This window comes from Octopus sinensis, linkage group LG8 (assembly GCF_006345805.1).
Source record: "Octopus sinensis linkage group LG8, ASM634580v1, whole genome shotgun sequence".
NCBI lineage: Eukaryota > Metazoa > Mollusca > Cephalopoda > Octopoda > Octopodidae > Octopus > Octopus sinensis.
Window position 1 is genome coordinate 12,318,881 of NC_043004.1, and position 20,000 is coordinate 12,338,880.

The 20,000-nt window shown below is 37.8% G+C and overlaps 1 protein-coding gene across 1 annotated transcript in view; it reads left to right on the forward strand.

The window, feature by feature from the left end:
* Positions 1 to 20,000, forward strand: part of LOC115214964 (semaphorin-2A) — a 488,260-nt gene that overhangs the window by 456,398 nt on the left and 11,862 nt on the right. Inside the window, exons 10-13 of the mRNA XM_029784060.2 lie at positions 12,392 to 12,500; positions 15,792 to 15,846; positions 18,816 to 18,963; positions 19,477 to 19,669. Of these exons, the coding sequence (XP_029639920.1) occupies positions 12,392 to 12,500; positions 15,792 to 15,846; positions 18,816 to 18,963; positions 19,477 to 19,669 (505 nt within the window). The remainder of the gene's footprint in view (positions 1 to 12,391; positions 12,501 to 15,791; positions 15,847 to 18,815; positions 18,964 to 19,476; positions 19,670 to 20,000) is intronic.

Here is a 20,000-nt window from a genome sequence, read left to right on the forward strand (position 1 = left end):
TGTTCGTTTGTTTATTTTTGTTCTTCCTATATTGGCTATGTTACTCTGTAATTGCTGTTGTTACTAGGATAGCTGTTGTTGTTTTTGCTATGCTTTTGTTGCTGTTGCCGACATATTTTTCTTTTTTTGTTGTTGTTTGTTTATTACTGGTGCAATGCTGTTGTTATTGTGATTGTTGTTGTTGTTGCTGCTACCATCTTTGTTATCGCCATTGTAAATTAATAGCATTGCTAGACACAACCAAAATTGCTCTGCTTGCAGAATTGTCCGCAACCATTTTGACTAAAGGCTCCAAGCCTACATCTCACAATTAAGGACTTCGTCTCCTACCATTTTTACATTATCACACTGAAGTATTTATTAAATATTTTATAATCTAAAAGTGTTATAATCAGATCACCCAAGCAATTCATTGCACTGGACCCTATAGGCTAGGGATAAAAACTCCCCTTTGTTAATGAATGACCATGGGATTGCATTCGGAAAGTTCCCCTCTGAGGCTCAAATCCAGGCAAGGTTGTTTATGAAGGACCATCAGTCGCCCATGCACACAAGCCTCCCTTCTTCACACCACTAATGTTGTCCAAGGGAAAGGCAAAGGCCGACAGATCTTAGCACGTCTCAACCTATTTCTACTGTCGAGTACTTATTGTATACACATTGTTGATGAGCCATTTAGAGCAATGTTTGTCCTGAGATAACATCTAAAAAGCTAGCCCCTTTCTCAGACGAGAATTTGTCATTTCTATATAAGAAACAATGAATAAATCATTCAGTGATATTGCAAGTAGCCACTGGTTGAATAGAATTCTGGGCACCTACCTGTACTGGTACCATGTGAAAAGCTTCTGTGCTGGTACCATGTGAAAATCTTCTGTGCTGGTACCATGTGAAAAGCTTCTGTGCTGGTGTTGCATAAAAAGCACCCAGTACACTATGTAAAGTGGTTGGCATTTAGGAGGGCATACAGCTGTAGAAACCATACCAAAACAGACAGTTAGAGGCTCTGCTCGTGATGCTATGCATTAGGATTGAACCTGAGCTCTTGAAGTTGCTTAGCAAACATCTTAAGCATTCAGCCACACTGCATCTATTCAAACATATGCTTGCTACTGGCATCCGTCGATTACAATGATGTAGGTTTCAGTCGATCTGGACATGTAACTGCCTGCTCATGAAATTAATGTGCAAGTGGCTGAGCGCTCCACAGACAAAGTTACTCTGAACGTTGTTCTCAGGGAGATTCAGCGTAACACATAATGTGACAAGTTTGGCCCTTTGAAATACAGGTACAACTCATTTTTGGAAGCTGAGTGGAGCAGCATGAATAAAGCGCCTTGCTCAGAAGCACAATATGCTGCCAGGAAGTGAACTCACAACCTTACGATCACAAGCCAATTGCCCCAGCCACTAAGTCATGTGCTTTAACATACATGTACATACATATGTATGCATATATATACGTGTCTACATATACATAAATATGCATGCATACATATATAGCATACAGGCATGCAAATATATGCAAACATGCATAAGCATACATGCATACACACAGATGAATGCATGTATGCGTACATACGTGCATGTATATACATAAATACAACTTCACCACCATTGTCGACTCCAGCATCATTGCCGAACCCAGCATCATCTCTGACTCCAGCACCATCACACACTCCAGCACCATCACACACTCCAGCACTATCTTATTTTTTTACTACCCACAAGGGGCTGCACACAGAAGGGACAAACAAGGACAGACAAACGGATTAAGTCGATTATATCGACCCCAGTGCGTAACTGGTACTTAATTTATCGACCCCGAAAGGATGAAAGGCAAAGTCGACCTCGGCGGAATTTGAACTCAGAACGTAACAGCAGACGAAATACCACTTGGCATTTCACCCGGCATGCTAACGTTTCTGCCAGCTTGCCGCCTCACCAACTCCACTACAAACACTGACTCCAGCACCATTGCTGACTCCAGCACCGTTGCTGACTCCAGCACTGTCACTGACTCCAGCACCATCACTGTCATCACCATCACCAGCTCCATCATCTTCGCCAACTCCACCACCATCACCAACTCCAGTACCATTGCCAACTCTAGCACCATCCTTGACTCCAGCACCATCCTTGACTCCACCACCATCGCCAACTCCATCACCTTCGCCGACTCCCACCACCATCGCCAACTTCACCACCATCACCAACTCCACCACCACCACCACTGCTGACCCCAGCACACTGCTGACGCTGCCACCATCACCAATACCACCACCATCACCAACTCCACTACCACCACTGACTCCACCACCACATCCACAGTCCACCACCACCATCATCATCACATCTCTTTCCTCTTAGTGTCGAAGTATTGAACATCAAATGGTCAAACAGTCAAAATAGATCACCAAGTGATTGATATCAATAACCTCTTACCACTCCCACTCCATCAGCATCAGAGAATCAACTCTGGTCGGTCGGTTTATTAGAAGAGTGATGAGAGGATGAGATGAAATGTCCATGGCATTTAGATACGGCGCTTTCATGTTTTGAGTTCAAAACCTACTGGCATCAACTTTACCATATCCTTCTGGGGTTTAATTTTAATATTCTTATAGAAAGCATCGGCAATCTGCAATGTGAATGGAATCGAGATTCAGAAAAATCTGCAAGTGTTTTATTTTTCTCCTTTCTCTTGGAACCATTCCGGATGATGTCAGAAGCACACTGACATGGTGGTGGTAGAGACAGAGGTGGCTGATCATGGTGGTGGTGGTGGTGGCTTTATAAGTAGCAACAGTGGTGGTGGCAGTGGTGATGGTGGTGGTAATGGTGATAGACTTGGGGGTGGTGGCAGTAATGGTGGTGGTGGTGGTGGTGGTGGTGGCAATAGTGATGGAATTGGTGGTGGTGGTGGTGGTGGTTCTGGTGCTGGTGAGAGATAGTGGCACCAATTGATTTGGGCATTTAGAAATAAGAGCCAAATCTCCCTCACACTGCACCCAGCTCTTTTAAAAAGGAGACCTTTTGGAAGCTGAAAGAAATCTTTTGAATATCTATGTGTGTGTGTGTGTGTGTCTTTGTGTTTGTCCCCAACAACTGCTTGACAACTGGTGTTAGTTTATTGACATCCCCATAACTGAGTAGTTCAGCTAAAAGTGACTAATAGATTACGTGCCAGACTTAGAAAAACAAAAGTATTGGGGTAGATTTATTCAGCTAAATCCTTCAAGGCAGTGCTCCAGCTTGGCCTCAGTCAAAAGAGTAAAACAAGTGAAATATAAAGATAGATAATCTCCTATATAGTTGTATGGCCTAAAAGAAATAACAGCCAAATCTCACCATCCTTCTTTGAATCTCCTAAATGTTTTGGAAAGCAAAACAACACACACCATCATCTGTTACATTATACAGCCTAACAAGACAGGATGGTCACATGTGGAATGCCATTGAACATAGGCTGCTCAATCAGTTCAGCTTTGGCTTAAAGAACAACAACAGCAGCAGCATCAGCATCAATGTCAGTAATGGTTTTCTTTGATCTCTACCTGCTTGTGAAGGTGTTTCACCTGGATACAATAACTGCCACCTTCAGTAGATTTCATGCTGTTTTATGGTTCGCTTTCTGTATGTTCAACCTATCATTGATAGCCTACAATAGAGAGAAGAGAGAGAGAGAGAGAGAGAGAGACCATGGTTGGTTTATAGAATCTCTCTTGCTTTACATTCTGTATATTCTTGCTTTATATCCTCTCTCTTTCTATATCAACACATACACACATTTCTGTATCTATCTTTCTATATACACATGTGTGTGTGTGTGTGTGTGTATCCCACCCATGTCAGCATAGAAGGCAGACATTAAACGACGATATATATATATATATATATATTCACACATACACATACATATATATGCATAACCGATGCTTGCATGGAAAATACACCTGATCCTAAATTGTATACACGCACACACATATACATACATATTCATACATACATTTAACTTGTTTCAGCCAAAGGCGGTGACCAAGCTGGGGCACCATCATTAAAAGATTAAAAGATGATGAATATTTCCTAGTTATATTATATATATATATATATATATATATATATATACATACATACATACATACATACATACATAGATGGGTAGAAAGATAGATTGATATAGACACACACACACATACACACACCTTTTCCACTTTGTTCACTTCTCTGAATCTCTCCCTCTCCCAGCTTCTTTCCCTTATGCTCTCCCTTTCTCTCGCTCTTTCATTCACAGTTTCTTTCTCCCACTTCTCCTCCTCCTTCTCCAGCTACTCTCTGCGCCTTTCTTTATTTTCCCCATTTAGCACTACCTTGACACACTTCACACCTTTTATTGCAAACCAACACGAGAACCCCCCCTTCCCCTCCACCACCACCACCACCTCTCCATGCAATCATTCAGCCTGTTAGAAATAGTGGTGGAATCTCCCTCAAAATACCACATCCATTCACCCACCCATCTGCTGTCCTTTTATTCTTGTCATCTTAAAAAGGGTAGAACACATTAAACAAGTAGAGTCCAAGATACACAGCACCTGCAAAGAAAAGATTGAAAATTCAAGACGGTCAATGTTGATCTATTTGACCAACAACACCTTAATTCTTCTCGCTATTACTTCACCTGTTCCTTTATTCCTTCTCCAAATGCATTCTCTCTTATTTTTCACTTCTCGCAGCTATTACCTGTCCACACACACACACACACTTGAAGCACCTGATTTCTCTCTTCCTCTCCTCTCTCTCTCTCTCTCTCTCTCTCTCTCTGTTCTTTCTTTGTATTTGTCTTTTCTCCCTCTCATTTCTCAAACAACACAGAAACACACACACTCACACTCATGTACACACACATACACACTCTCACACATTTACACACATATATACTCACACATACATTCACACATACACTCCATCACACATTATCTCTCTCTCACACACACACACTCATACACCCTCATACACAAATTGCACAAGTGTTGTACATAAGTGTTTCTCAACTCCTTTATATCAGTCATTCACTTACCCACCCTTTCTTTCTCTCTCAAGGATACACCCCCCCACACACACTTTTACCCAGGTTACACCAGTGAGGTACAACTGCTTAAATTCTCACTTTTCTACCCCTTTCTATCACTGTTTCTACCCCTCACTATCTATCTGTCTCTATCTATTTATCTATCTTAATCTATCTATCTATCTGTCTATCTATCCATCTGTCTATCTACCTATCTATCTATCTATCTATCTATCTATCTATCTATCTATCTATCTGTCTATCTACCCATCTCTCTATCTATTTATTTATCTTTATCTGTCTATCTATCCATCTATCTATCTATGTATCTATCTATTTATCTGTATCTATCAATATCTATCCATCTATATATCTATCTATTTATTTCTATCTGTTCATCTATCTATCTATCTATCTATCTATCTATCCATCTATCTAACTACCTTCTCTGCCTATCTATCCATCTATCTATCTATTTATCTAAAGTGCACACACACACATGCACACACACACACACACACACACACACACACACACACATGCACACACAAATACCCATGCATTCCTACCCAGGATAAATCTCACTTTTCTATTCCTTTCTACCATTCAATCTCCCTCTTTTCTCTCTCTGAAACTGTCTACCTGTCTGTCTCTCTCCCTCACACACTCTCTCTCTCTCTCTCTGTATCTCTTTATCTATCTATCGATCTCACGCTGACAAATACACACACTCACACACATACTATCTCTTGCAAGCGTACACAGATTGCACCAGAGAGGTACAATTGCATAAAATCCTTACTTCTCTACCCGCTCTATATTCCTCCCTCTCACTATCTACCTGTCAATCTCAAGCACACACATGCACACACGCACACACACACACACACACACACACACACACACACACACACACACACACATTTGCCAGTTGCACACACAAATAAAAAAAAAAAACCCCACAAACAAATAAAACAAAATCCCTGCACAACTGATGCATATAGCAGCAGTGTTGCCAGGATGAGGTTTGCAAGGCTTTTCATAAATTGAATACATTATATTTAATTGCAATGTACACAGATGCCTGCAATCAGACACACTATATACTGCAAAGTGCATCTCCTCTTTCTGCCTGCCAATAATGGCTAGATTCTGTTGCAGCCATATTTTGAATGCCTCCCCATTCTTTATTTGATTGTCCTATTATTCCTGCAGTTGATGTCATGCAGCTACATGTTGTTATTCCTATGAGAATGTGAAATCATAACCTCTGGGAGCTTCTATGAGGTTGCTCAACCTACTAGAAATAGTAGCCAAATCATCCTGTAAATCAGTGGTTCCGAACCATTCTTTATTCATGGACCCTTTTGATTGCTATTTTATTCCAGTGGACCCCCTGCCCGTAGCCATTTGATGTCTAAGAATTAGTTTTGTACATACTTCTTTCAAAATTCCTATTTTGTTTTTCCCATACTCTTGTAGATTGAAGTAAGTAAAACATTAGAGAAAAAAACTAGGTGTTTCTTGCAACAAATACAGGGTGGGCCAGAAGTATATATATATATATATATATATGCCTCTGTGTGTGTATTGTGTTTTTGTTTGTCCCTCATGATACTTGACAACCAGAGTTGGGTTTGTTGACATCCCCATGAATTAGTCTTGTTCAGCAAACAAGACTAATAGATTATGTACCAGACTTCAAAAAATAAGTACCCTGGTCGATTTGTTCAACTGAAATCCTTAAACATAGTGCCCTAGCATGGCCACAGCCCAAAGGCTAAAATAGACAAATGACAAAAATTGTAGTTTTAGATATTACTGAAAAGACAGGATGGTCATGGCCAGAATATTTTCTACTCTAGGCACAAGGCCCGAAATTTTTGGGGGAGGGGGCCAGTCGATTAGATCGATCCCAGGACACAACTAGCACTTAGTTTATTGACTCCGAAAGGATGAAAAGCGAAGACAACCTCAGCAGAATTTGAACTCAGAACGTAAAGACAGACGAAATACCGCTAAGCATTTCACCTGGCTTGCTAATGTTTCTTATTTCTTTATTGCCCACAAGGAGTTAAACATAGAGGGCACAAACAAGGACAGACAAAGGGGTTAAGTCGATTAGATCGAAGCCAGTGCATAACTGGTACTTAATTTATTGGCCCCGAAAGGATGAAAGGAAAAGTCGACCTCGGTGGAATTTGAACTAAGAACTTAACCGCAGACAAAATACCACTAGGCATTTCGCCCAGCGTGTTAACGTTTCTTATTTCTTTATTGCCCACAAGGGGCTATACATAGAGGGGACAAACTAAAGACAGACAAAGGGATTAAGTTGATTACATGGACCCCAGTGATAAATTAAGACCTGGTACTTAATTTATCGCCCCCGAAAGGATGAAAGGCAAAGTTGACCTTGGCGGAATTTGAACTCAGAATGTAAAGACAGACGAAATATCACTAAGTATTTCACCAAGCATGCTAACGTTTCTGCCAGCTTGCCACCTTTGGTCATGGCCGGAATGTCTTTGGCCTTAATTAGTTCAGTCAAGGAGAGTTTGGGCAAAATAAATTCACAACAATAGCTATTTCTAATACATCTATTCTGTACAACATCAGGAGCCAGCAAGAAGGTTTCAGCAAGGTTTCCAAACCTGCTGGATAGAGCTATGGTTACTAGTTATTAGCTTTGCCTTATTTATGTAATTCTAACAATTGTATCTACCAAGCTTGTGTGTGTGTGTGTGTGTGTGAAAAAGTAAGCACGAATGTGTGTGTAAATGTGTTTTTGAGTGTGCACATATATGCATGTGTATGTAAGTACATGTGCATGTATGTATCTCTCTTTTACTTGTTTCAGTCATTTGACTGCGGCCATGCTGGAGCACCGCCTTTAGTCGAGCAAATTGACCCCAGGACTTATTCTTTGTAAGCCCAGTACTTATTCTATCGGTCTCTCTTTGCCGAACCGCTAAGTGACGGGGATGTAAGCACACCAGCATCGGTTGTCAAGCAATGCTAGGGAGACAAACACAGACACACAAATACACACACACAAATACACACACACACATACATATATATATATATATATATATACATATATACGACAGGCTTCTTTCAGTTTCCGTCTACCAAATCTACTCACAAGGCATTGGTCGGCCTGGGGCTATAGCAGAAGACACTTGCCCAAGATGCCACTCAGTGGGACCGAACCCGGAACCATGTGGTTGGTTAGCAAGCTACTTACCACACAGCCACTCCCGCGCCTATATGTGTAAATTTGTGTATGAGTGTGTGTATATGCGAAAATGAGTATGTGTGTGTGTGAAATGAATCTGTGTATGTGTATGCATAAATGAGTGTATTTATGCATGTGTGTAAATGTATTCGTGTGTGGGTGAGTGTGCGTGTGTGTATAATTGATTATGTGTGTATGTTTGCATGTATGTTTGTGTATGTGTAATTGAGTGTGTGTATGTGTGTAAATGAGTGTGTGTGTATGTATATAATTGATTATGTATGTATATTTGCATGTACGTTTGTGAATGTGTGTAATTTAGTGTGTGTATGTGTGTAAATGAGTGTTTGTGTTTGTGTGTGTGCATGTAAAATGAATCTATGTATGTGTATGTGAGTGCATGTATGTGTATGAATGAATGTTCATATGTAAATAATTGTGTGTGAGTGTGTGTGTATGTGTAAATGTGTTTGTATATGCCTGTAAATGAATGTTTGTATGTAAATGATTGTGTGTGTGTGAATGTTTGTGTTTGTGCATGTATATAAATGTGTATGTGTGTGAGTTTGTATGTTTGGTGCGTTTGTGTGCGTACGAATGTCTGTATTTGTTAAAGGCCAGGTGTTTTATCTTAGATTTCACTCCTTCATTTGGAAGGATGTACCATAAATCTCTCTCCTCCCTGCTGGATAAGTCTATCTCGTACACGCATTCCAGCGAGATTCCTGCTGATATTACTTGTAGTCAAAAATTTAAAACATTAAGTTTTATGTCCTAATAGATAAGTAGCGGAAGACTGCCTGCAGTTGATTTGAACCTGAGATTCTTGAGTAACTGTTCTTACAGCTGTAGGCATGGCTGCGTGGATAAAAAGCTTGCTTGATGACCATATGGTTTTTGGTTCAATCCTACTGCATAGCACCTTGGCCATGTGTCTTTTACTATAGTCCTGGGTTGACCAATTGCTTTGTGAGTGGATTTGGTAGATGGAAACTGTGTGGAAGCCCACCATCTGTATGTATGTGTGTGTGTCTTAGTGCCTTTGTCACGCACCATTTGATAATCAGTGTTTGGTTTGTTTACATCCCATAACTTAGCAGTTTGGCAAAAGAGATTGATGGAATAAGGAGTAGACTTAAGAGAGAAAAAAAAACAGAAGCATATGCTTTAGGGAGAGAGTAACTACCTATAGCTACCTTCTCCAATGTGAAATAATAAATAATAAACTTAGGGTCTTGTGTCCAGGTTACAACTTATATATATAAATGTTTTGTAGTTATCATCGTCCTTTTAATGTCTACTTCTCCATGCTTGCTTGGGTCAGATGAAAGTTATTGAGGCAAATTTTCAACAGTTGGATGCTCTTGTTGTCACCAACCCTTACCTCATTTCAAGCTGAGTAATATTTCCCTATTACCAGACATTTTTTGCAGAATATCAGGAATGAATGGCATTCATTTACAATAATCTCTCACAGACAAGACAAGGAGATACAAACATAGATACAAATACAATGGGCTTCTTTCCAGTTTCCATCTACCAAATCCACTCGCAAAAATTTGGTCAACCCAAGGATATAGAAGATACTTGCCCAAGGTGCCAGGCAGTGGGACTGAACCTGAAACCATGTGATTGGGAAGGAAACTTTTTAATCACACAGCCATGTCTGCTCACATTGTACTAATTCCTTTTATTTTTTTGTTCATATTACATCATGGGACCTGGGTCAACTTGGCTATTCATCTTTCTGAAAGGAGTGAAATATGCTTGACATGTATTAGAGTTGAAATCCTCCCATAAAAAATCACTGCCCTTGTGTCAATGACAAATCATTATGTACTCATATTCTGGGATTGAAATTGCAACAGGGTTAGCTTTGCCTTTCATCCCCCAAGTTACTAAACAGAAAGGTCAGAACAAAACTATTAATAACTTTCAAGTTCTCTTTGAAACACTACCTTTAAAATATATCCATTTCATTCTGGTTGATTATGCTTTTCCTTATAGAATCTGGTACAGTACTTTGTCTCAAAAGAAAGCAATTTTCATTCTTTTAAATAAAAACACACATATACATTTATCTCTATATATCATCATCATCATCATCCAGTGTTTTAAGTCTAGGTTTTGTCCCCGTTAATGGGGTGGCCGGATGTACCTCAATGCCATAACAACTGAGGTAGGCAGGTGCAGCTCACCCCAATATTTCGGCTGGCTGGTGCCCATTCTCCTTTGTTATCATGAAGCTTTTTTTCAGCTGGATTTTCTATGGGGTGCATTTTGTTGCTTGCCCCCAACCTCAGTTTCTAGACATGCGTGGTCCCGAGACCATGATTTTTAAGAAACATGGTGGAAAACTAGCTCAGGAAAGCAGGGACACTACTCCCTGAGACCCCTTTCAGAGCCCCACTACCTCATATGGTTTTTTTTTACTTTTATGCTGACTGCACCAAACATTAACAGTAATTGTTGTTTTTCACACAGATTGCATGTATGTATATTATATTTTCCTACATCAACAAATATAAAATCTTGTACATTTACCAAGTGATATTTTTCCCTCCATAACTACTTAGCAACTTTGACTCTCACCGTTTTGCTAATAAGGACGTAATAATACTGAAACATGATTAGTGTCATTTCCCATATTTGCCAAAATTTTTTTGTAAATCACCACTGCTTCTGTTTATTCTTCAACACTTAATATTTTGCTATATATACTATAAATATCTTAATATCATGATGAATTATAATTATAAACAAAGTTTTCCTGATCTCATGTGATAAGAAAATTTATAAAACTGTATTGATACTCAAACTGGTTTCTTTATAAGATATTTTGTTATATCATTCAAGTATTGCTCCAATCCAGCAATATACAGAGGTGGACACTGTTAATCGAAAAGTTAACTTCGTTAACCATTAATCTCTTAACCAAAACATTAACTTTGATAACTGTTAACCAGTTATTTCCTAATGTAACAGAATGTAAAATCAGTTTCTGTTCTAAAACCACCTAAAAACACCTTTAAGAAGTGCCAAAACTATAAGATTTGTTAACTTTAATTGAACTGAAGTTAACAGATGTTAACTCAAATTGACTTGAGTTAACAGAAGTTAAACGTAACAGACATTAATTAGTCTGATAAGGATTTCCAAAGTTAACTTAAAAGTTAAATCACTAATAAAAATGTTAACTTTATTAATTAACAATTAATGGTTTGGTGACCAGGTTTGATAATATATATATATATACACACACACACTTATATACATACAGACACACATATCTACCTATATATATTTATACACACACACACACATGCATACATACATACACTTACTTGGTCATGTGACACACTCAAACAATTGTGAAGATCTCTTCACTTGAAACCATTGGTTAGCTTGTTAATCCATAAAGAAAGTGTGTGTGTGTGTGTGTGTGTGTGGTGTGTGTGTGTGTTAAAGAAGCACTCCATCAGTTATAACAACAAGGGTCCCAGCTGATACAATCGATGAAACAGCTTGCTCATGAGATTAACGTGCAAGTAGCTGAGCACTCCACAGATACGTGACACAGCGTGTGACAAGGCTGCCCCTTTGAAATACAGGTACTTCTCATTTTTGCCAGCTGAGTGGACTGGAGCAATGTGAAATAAAGGGGTCTTGCTCAAAGACACAATGCATAACCGGGAATTTAACTCACAATCTTACGATCGTGAGCCAAATGTCCCAACCACTAAGTCACATGCCTTCACTGTATATATATATATATATATATATATATACACATACAAAACATGAAATTCAACCAAGGTTTATAAGTTAACCCTTTGCCAACCATGATTTCCAAGATTTACTATTTTTTTCTTGGGAGGGTCATTAAGCCAACAATAAACAACCACGCTGGTTTTATTTCACTTCTTTATTTTTATTTGTTAACTATTTAACGAATTAACTAATTAATTGTTTAATTAATTATTCAGTCAGTCAATCAACCAGCTAGGAAGTTTGCCAAAATGTTTTCGTTGCTATTCACTTCATAACTTGATAACACTGTATTTTTTTTCTTTTTACAGAATGACCGAGGTGGGGAACGCCTTCTCATTAATGAATGGTCAACATATTTAAAAGCGAGGATAAACTGTTCTTTACCAGGGCAGTACCCATATTACTTTGATGAAATACGTAAGTTCTCCATTCAATTATTTATTTGATGTAAATAACATATTTAAGTTGCACTCATGTATAAATCACACTCATGTTTTCCTCCTCATCATCATATTCGTTTGATGTCCTCCTTCCATGCTGGTATGGGTTGGATGGTTTAACAGGAACTGGCCAGACAGGAGCCTGCACCATGCTTCTGTGTCTGTTTTGGCATGGTTTTTTTTGGCTGGATGCCCTTCCTAACATCAACCATTCTGTAGAGTGAACTGAGTGCTTTTTACATGGCACTCATGCAGGCAAGGTCAGTTTTGGTATGGTTTTTACAGCTGGATGCCCTTCCAAATGCCCACCACTTCACAGTGTTTTCTCAAATATAAATTAGTATGACTTGGAAGTAAATACATATTAAATACTGCTGAGGACACTGTATTTCGTTTTACAACCATAATATACTACAAAGTATATTAAAGTCTTTTGACTCAACACTGTGTCCCACCTGTGCCAGCAGTGTGATTCAATCAATTTTCAATGTCATCCCATGGATGGTAAATGGATTGGATGTGATACTGAAGAAAGAGCAAAAACTCCTGAAATGTGTATATACACCCATTCCTTATTTTTCTATCTTCAGCTGCATTGTTTACATAGACGTATTCATATACCAAAAGTTGTCACTCTCAGTGCTGGCTCTAATTTTCATTAAAAATTTGTAGAGATAACGTTAAAAAGAAGTACATACAATATTTTTCATTCCATGCAAGACTTCTGAATTCAAATCCTGCTGCCATCCGTTTTGCTAGAAATTCACCCAGGGTCATTAAAATGTCCACCAGACATGTGCAGGAGTTGATTCAATTGATCTCACGCAAGCCAATATTCATTAATTAATCTGTCGAGTTTTCCTAGCGGTGGGTAACACCACCACAAAATACTTTGTATGCCTTCAGTGGAGTCTAGTCTTTGGCTAGCCTTCTGTCCACATCCTCTGGTTTAAGATAACCTACGAATCTTGGTTCAACCCCTTTAGCATTTAAACTGACCATATCTGGCCTAAATATTCTACTTGCTGTATGTTGAAACCAACAACACAGCTACATTATGTCATTCTAAAAACAAACAATCACATCATCAAAATCTCAAAGCTACAAGATAATACATGATTAAATTCAAAATATAGGCGCATGCGTGGCTGTGAGGTAAGAAGCTTGCTTCTCAACCTCATGGTTCCAGGTTCTGTCCAACTGCGTGGCACCTTGGAGAAGTGGATTTGGTAGGCAGACACTGAAAGAGGCCCATCGTATTCTTTTATTTGTTTCAGTCTTTTGACTGCAGCCATGCTGGAGCACTGCCTTTAGTTGAAAAAAATTAACCCCAAGACTTATTCTTCGTAAGCCTAGTACTTATTCTATTGGTTTCTTTTGCTGAACCGCTAAGTTATAGGGACATAAACACACCAACATCGGTTGTCAAGCAATGGTGGGGGTGGGGGCAAACGCATACATACATGCATACATACATATATATATATACACACACACACACACACACAACAGGCTTCCTTCAGTTTCTGTCTGCCAAATCCATTCACAAGGTTTTGGTCAACTCAAGGCTATAGTAGAAGACACCTACCCAAGGTGCCACACAGTGGGACTGAATCCAGAACCATGTGGTTAGTGTGTGTCTGTTTTTGTCCTGCCACCATCCAGGTGAGTAATCTGAATGCTAAAAAGTTAATGATTTATTCCTCAATTAACTTTGCAAGTCTTGGAAGCCAAGCTAAAAAAAGAAAGAAAATGGGTTATGATGGAGTGGTCTTTCCCTCCTGTCCATATGCATAATCATTGCATACACTTTTCCATTCTCACATGGGTTGGACAGAATTTTGTTGGTGGGGGAAGATTTTCTATGACTAAATGCCCTTCCTGTAACCAACCTTCGCCTGTTTCCAAGTAAGATATTTCCCCTTGACCAGTCATGTTTTATGAAAGATTAGAAATGAATGATATTGCTTTTAAGCTGATGACACTCATTTAATATTATTATATGATACAAAGGCAAGGAGACAGCATCCCCCTCACAATGTGCCACGCAGTGAAACTGAACTTGAGATCAAGTGGTTAGAAAGCTAACTTCTTACCCACACAGCTACACATATATCTAAATATACATGTGTTTGTGTGTATGTTGGGTGTACACACAACTGAAATTAATATGACCATCACTAACAAAATTTGAGAGGAAATCTTAAATCAAGAACAGAACGTACAGCAGTACTGCAATGACTTTTGTTAGTGAAAACGAAGAAATTCAAAAGAGAAGCATAAGAAGATAATCAGTCTCAGAAATGTTTACAGATTTATCAGAATAACCTTTTCTTGAAGAAATAATTAAAGAAAATCTAAGGTGTACCTTACTTCTAGAAGTCTTACACTATGCAGAGTAAACAAATGTGTATATGTGTGTGTGTATGCATGTTTATGTATGTATATGTGTATGTATGTATTTACATGTGTGTGTGTGCATGTATTTGTATGTATGTATGTATATAGATTTTCAAAGGCAATCATATGCATAAATCAAAACACACACACACACACACACACACCGATATCGCATAACATGGAGGCAAATATTTATCATTAGCATACGCAGTCTCAACATTAAGGAACACACACATCCTTTTATATGCATACGTATATACATGCACGCATACTTACACATTGCATTGTCTGTTGAACACCACATAGCCACAGTGTATAAACAAATACACACACACACACACACACACAAATATATATATATGTATGTATGTATGTATAGATATATACATGTATATATATACATATATATACATATATACATATATATATACATACATATATACATATATATGTATGTATATATATATACATACATATATACATTATATGTATGTATATATATACATACATATATACATATATATATATGTATAGATATAAATGTATGTATATATATATATATATATATATATATATATATATATATATATATATACATATACATATATATATATACATATATATACATATATATACATATATACATACATATATACATACATATATACATATATACATACATACATACATAAATATATATATATACATACACACACAAACACACACACACACACGCACACATATATATATATATATATATATATATAATATATATATATATATATATATATTGTAAGCCATACAAATTCATACCACAAATACATATCTGTCTGGATCTTTCTGAGAATTTACCCTTTGTTATTTACAGAGGATGTTTACACACAAGACAATAAGATATTCTATGGCTTATTTACAACAAACAGGTCAGTGAAACTCCTTTTTTAATCTATTTCACTCTCTCACTCTCTTTTTCACTTTTAATCTATTTATATTTATCTAGCTATATGTGTGTGTGTATATATATATGCATATATAATATATATATATTGAATTGAACTAGTTTCAGCTCACAAGCTGTGGCCTTGCTGGAGCGCTGCTATTTTGGGTTGTTATATAATTTTTCCTTCACTAATTCCTTTTTATTTATGTATACATATATATTTGTTTTCGCCATGATAGATAGCTAGCCACTATAATTTTTGTTTTATTTTCTCTCCCTGTTTATTTCTGTGTTCCTTTCTGTTGAAGAGCATAGGCTCGAAACACAAAAGACTTTCTCACTTCCCAAGCATTAAACTAATACATCTGTTTCATGTTTACACACCTATCTTCGTCTTTTGTTTTTTTGTAAATTCTCACTATGGGTATATATAGATATATGTATATATATATATATATATATATATCTGTAAATGTAATATGTGACAATTATTCAGTAGCCAAGATAAAACACTGAGTTTCGGATGCCGAGGTGGAAATCCACACCACCATCTCTTCAGTTATCCAGCCATCGGTAAAACACTATGAAAAATTACCATTATACAATGGGAAATTACTGTGTTATTGACCGCTATTTAGACAAAAGAGCTATTCGAATGACCGCTAATTAAGGTAAGGGGGTAAAAAGTTCATAGTATTCGCGTAAGCGCGCCTGTTCAAACCTACACATGTGCGCCCGCATATATATATATATAGTAATATGTAAAGATAAGATCTAAGGATCAAGCTGTAGGAAGATAGTAAGTTTCAAGCAGTCCATAGAAGGTATAAAAGACAACTTTTATGAGCAATAGGGATTTATTGACATAGAAGTTTGTAAATTTTTCCCATATTGAAGTTTGATAAGCTGAAAAGTTTTATTTCATAGTTTATGGTTAGCAACTGGGGTTTGCTGTGTATGTGAAATGAAATCCAAATTTAGGGAATGGAGTAGATAAAAATCTAGTCTACATATGTTTCATAGACAGCAGAACTTGGAAGTAATAATTATTAAAACAAAGGGTAATCTACTAGCGAATCATCAGGCTGAAGATACCTTAGTCAAATGAAGGTTGCATTGTCATCAAGAGATTCTATGTTAACTCACAGGAGGTTTGATCAATATATATATATAAAATAAAATACAAAATGGGACAAGAACGCAAACCATCCGGACAACTAGGTGATAGAAAAAAGAACAACAAACATCCAGATAGACGATACAAAAAAACGCAGACGGGTCACTCGAGGTCTTTTATCTTCAGTCAAGAACCGGATCATCCTCACAATTTCAGCTGATTAATCTTGAGATTGCTCCAATCTGGCCAGCCCCAAGGAAAAACTAAGCTAAGAGCATTAGATTCCTTGGGAAAAAGCATTGAATGTATACAAAACAAGGATGGAAAAACAGACGATGTTACACGAATATAAATACAAAAATACAATTAAAAAACAATAATAATAATAATAACAGGACATAACAACAGGCGTCTTTCAACTGGGAATGAATTAAATTCAGCTGGCGCGTGTGGAAATGAAGCTTTACGTCAGAGGGAAGAATATCGATGTGGCAGTGACCGTGGTCAGACACAAAAAGGGATAGCAGTCAGCCAACGGTCACGTGAGAAGAGAAGAGAGAGAAAAAGAGGAACAATATCATCTTCATCATCATCATCATCATCATCATTTAACATCCATATTCCATGTTAGCATGGGTGGGATGGTATATATGGCTAGATAGATAGATTTTTATATGAGAACACAAATGGGTTGAGGTTCACTACAGCTGTTTCATACACACTTTTTCATTGATGAACAAATCAATTATGTCATGAAAAAAAGAAATGCTTTCTTCAGGTGAATAAAAATTTAAATCCTCTCTTCAATTCTCTCTGACTCTCTCTTTCTCCCTCTCACACATATACACACACACTTTGAAAACATCATAAGTGATGGACCCTTGATGAAATTGTAGTGACTAGGATGCATAATTGCATACAGAGCAATGTGCAGTTGCTGCAGTCGAAACCTGTGTGAGCCAATGTCATATATGCTGTAGAAAACTTTTTTTATAAAAACGTTTTGTGCAAATAAATCTCCACTCTCCTCTTCACTTTCAATTATATATTCATGTTGCTCAGCGATCATTCCGTTGCACCTGTACAGGTAATGTCGACCTGATGGAGGGAGTGAGCTTAACTCTATAAAAATATTTGATCACTGTAAACAAATGATCTGCGTGGTTGTTCGGTAAGAAAATGTCGAACCCTCAAATGTCATCTGACAACGGGAGAGTCCATCATACACACACACACACACACACACACATATCATCATCATCGTCATCGTTTAATGTCCGCTTTCCATGCTAGCATGGGTTGGACGGTTTGACTGTGGGCTGGCGAACCAGATGGCTGCACCAGGCTCCAGTCTTGATCTGTCTAAGTTTCTACAGCTGGATGCCCTTCCTAACATCAACCACTCCAAGAGTGTAGTGGGTGCTTTTACGTGCCACTGGCACGGGGGGACAGTCGGGCGGTACTGGCAACAACACGTATATATATACACACACACATTTATATACATACACACACACACACGTATATTCTATCTAGATAAAATAGATTCAGCAAAGTAAATAGAAGCTTCTTTCTAGACATCTTTTACTCACTCTATTTGTATTTCTCATTCTCTACTTGACCTCTATCTTTCCCTCTCCATCTCCCACATTTTCAGTAGTCTCAGGGGTATTCACCTTTTGACCCCAAATTTACCCAAACCTCCCACTACTTCCTTTTCCCTTGTGCCCTACACCCTTAAAATCCTACCCTCTTAACTACCCCTTAACATACTATCTCACCTGCTTCTCTTGCTATATTTCCTTGTATATCCTTATCGCTCTCTCTCTCCGCAGAAATGGTATCACAGCCTCTGCAATTTGTGCATACCACTGGACCGACATACAGAAAGTCTTTGATGGCCCCTTTAAGGATCAGAACACGGACACATCTTACTGGTTACCAGTTGCCAATAACCAAGTCCCTGCTATTCGACCAGGAAATGTAAGTAAGCAAAATGAAGGGATACTTTTTACACTCATTTATTTGTTTCAGTCATTTGACTGAGGTCATGCTATATAGAAGAAGACATTTGCCCAAGGTGTCATGCAGTGGGACTGAACCCAGAACCATGTGGTTGAGAAGCAAACTTCTTATCACACAGCCATGCCTGCAACTATATATAATGGGTAAATTGGCTTATCCAATAGAGTTACATAACTAAACTTAGTAGATATTTAAGCAATGCATTCATGGATAGTTGATATTTGGATGTGGTACTGATGAGAGAGCAATAACTCTTGAAATATGCATATACAACCATTACCTATTGTCTTCTATCTTCGATCACATTGTTTACATTGATGTATTTGTATATGAAACATGGCTTTCAGTGGCGGCTCTGTCTTATAAAAAAAGAATTTGTAGAGATAAACTTAATATTTCCATTATTTGATCATTATTCACCACAGTTTGACTTGTCAATTATACATATCTGTCTTTTGTGTACATCTTCAGTGCTCAATCAACGACTCTCGTTCACTGCCTGACAATGTTTTAACATTCATCAAAGACAAACCATTGATGCACATGCTGTTGCAGCACATGTACTCAACACCAATATTTCACAAGGCTGACGTCATGCTCCAGAAACTGACCATGGCGTTCAATGTCTCTGGACGCAACGATGTGGTTTTCTTTGCAGCCAGTAGTAAGTTTGTTTTTTTTTTTTACTTCCTCTTCACTTTTCATTTTATTTGTCACTCATTACTCATCATTCAGTGATTAATTTAACCAGTTTATGTCTCTCTGCACTTTATCCATTACTCTTACTCTCTATTAAAATAGCCACAGAAACCAACTTTTGCTGGCTAGATCCATCATTAGTCAGATCTTTCCATTAACAGCTCAGCCTTGTACATTCTACTTGTATCAATCATTAGACTGCGGCCATGCTGGGGCACAGCCTTGAAGATTTTTAGTCGAATGAACCAACTCCTAGTATTTATTGTTTTCTCTTTAAATTTGGTGTTTATTCAGTC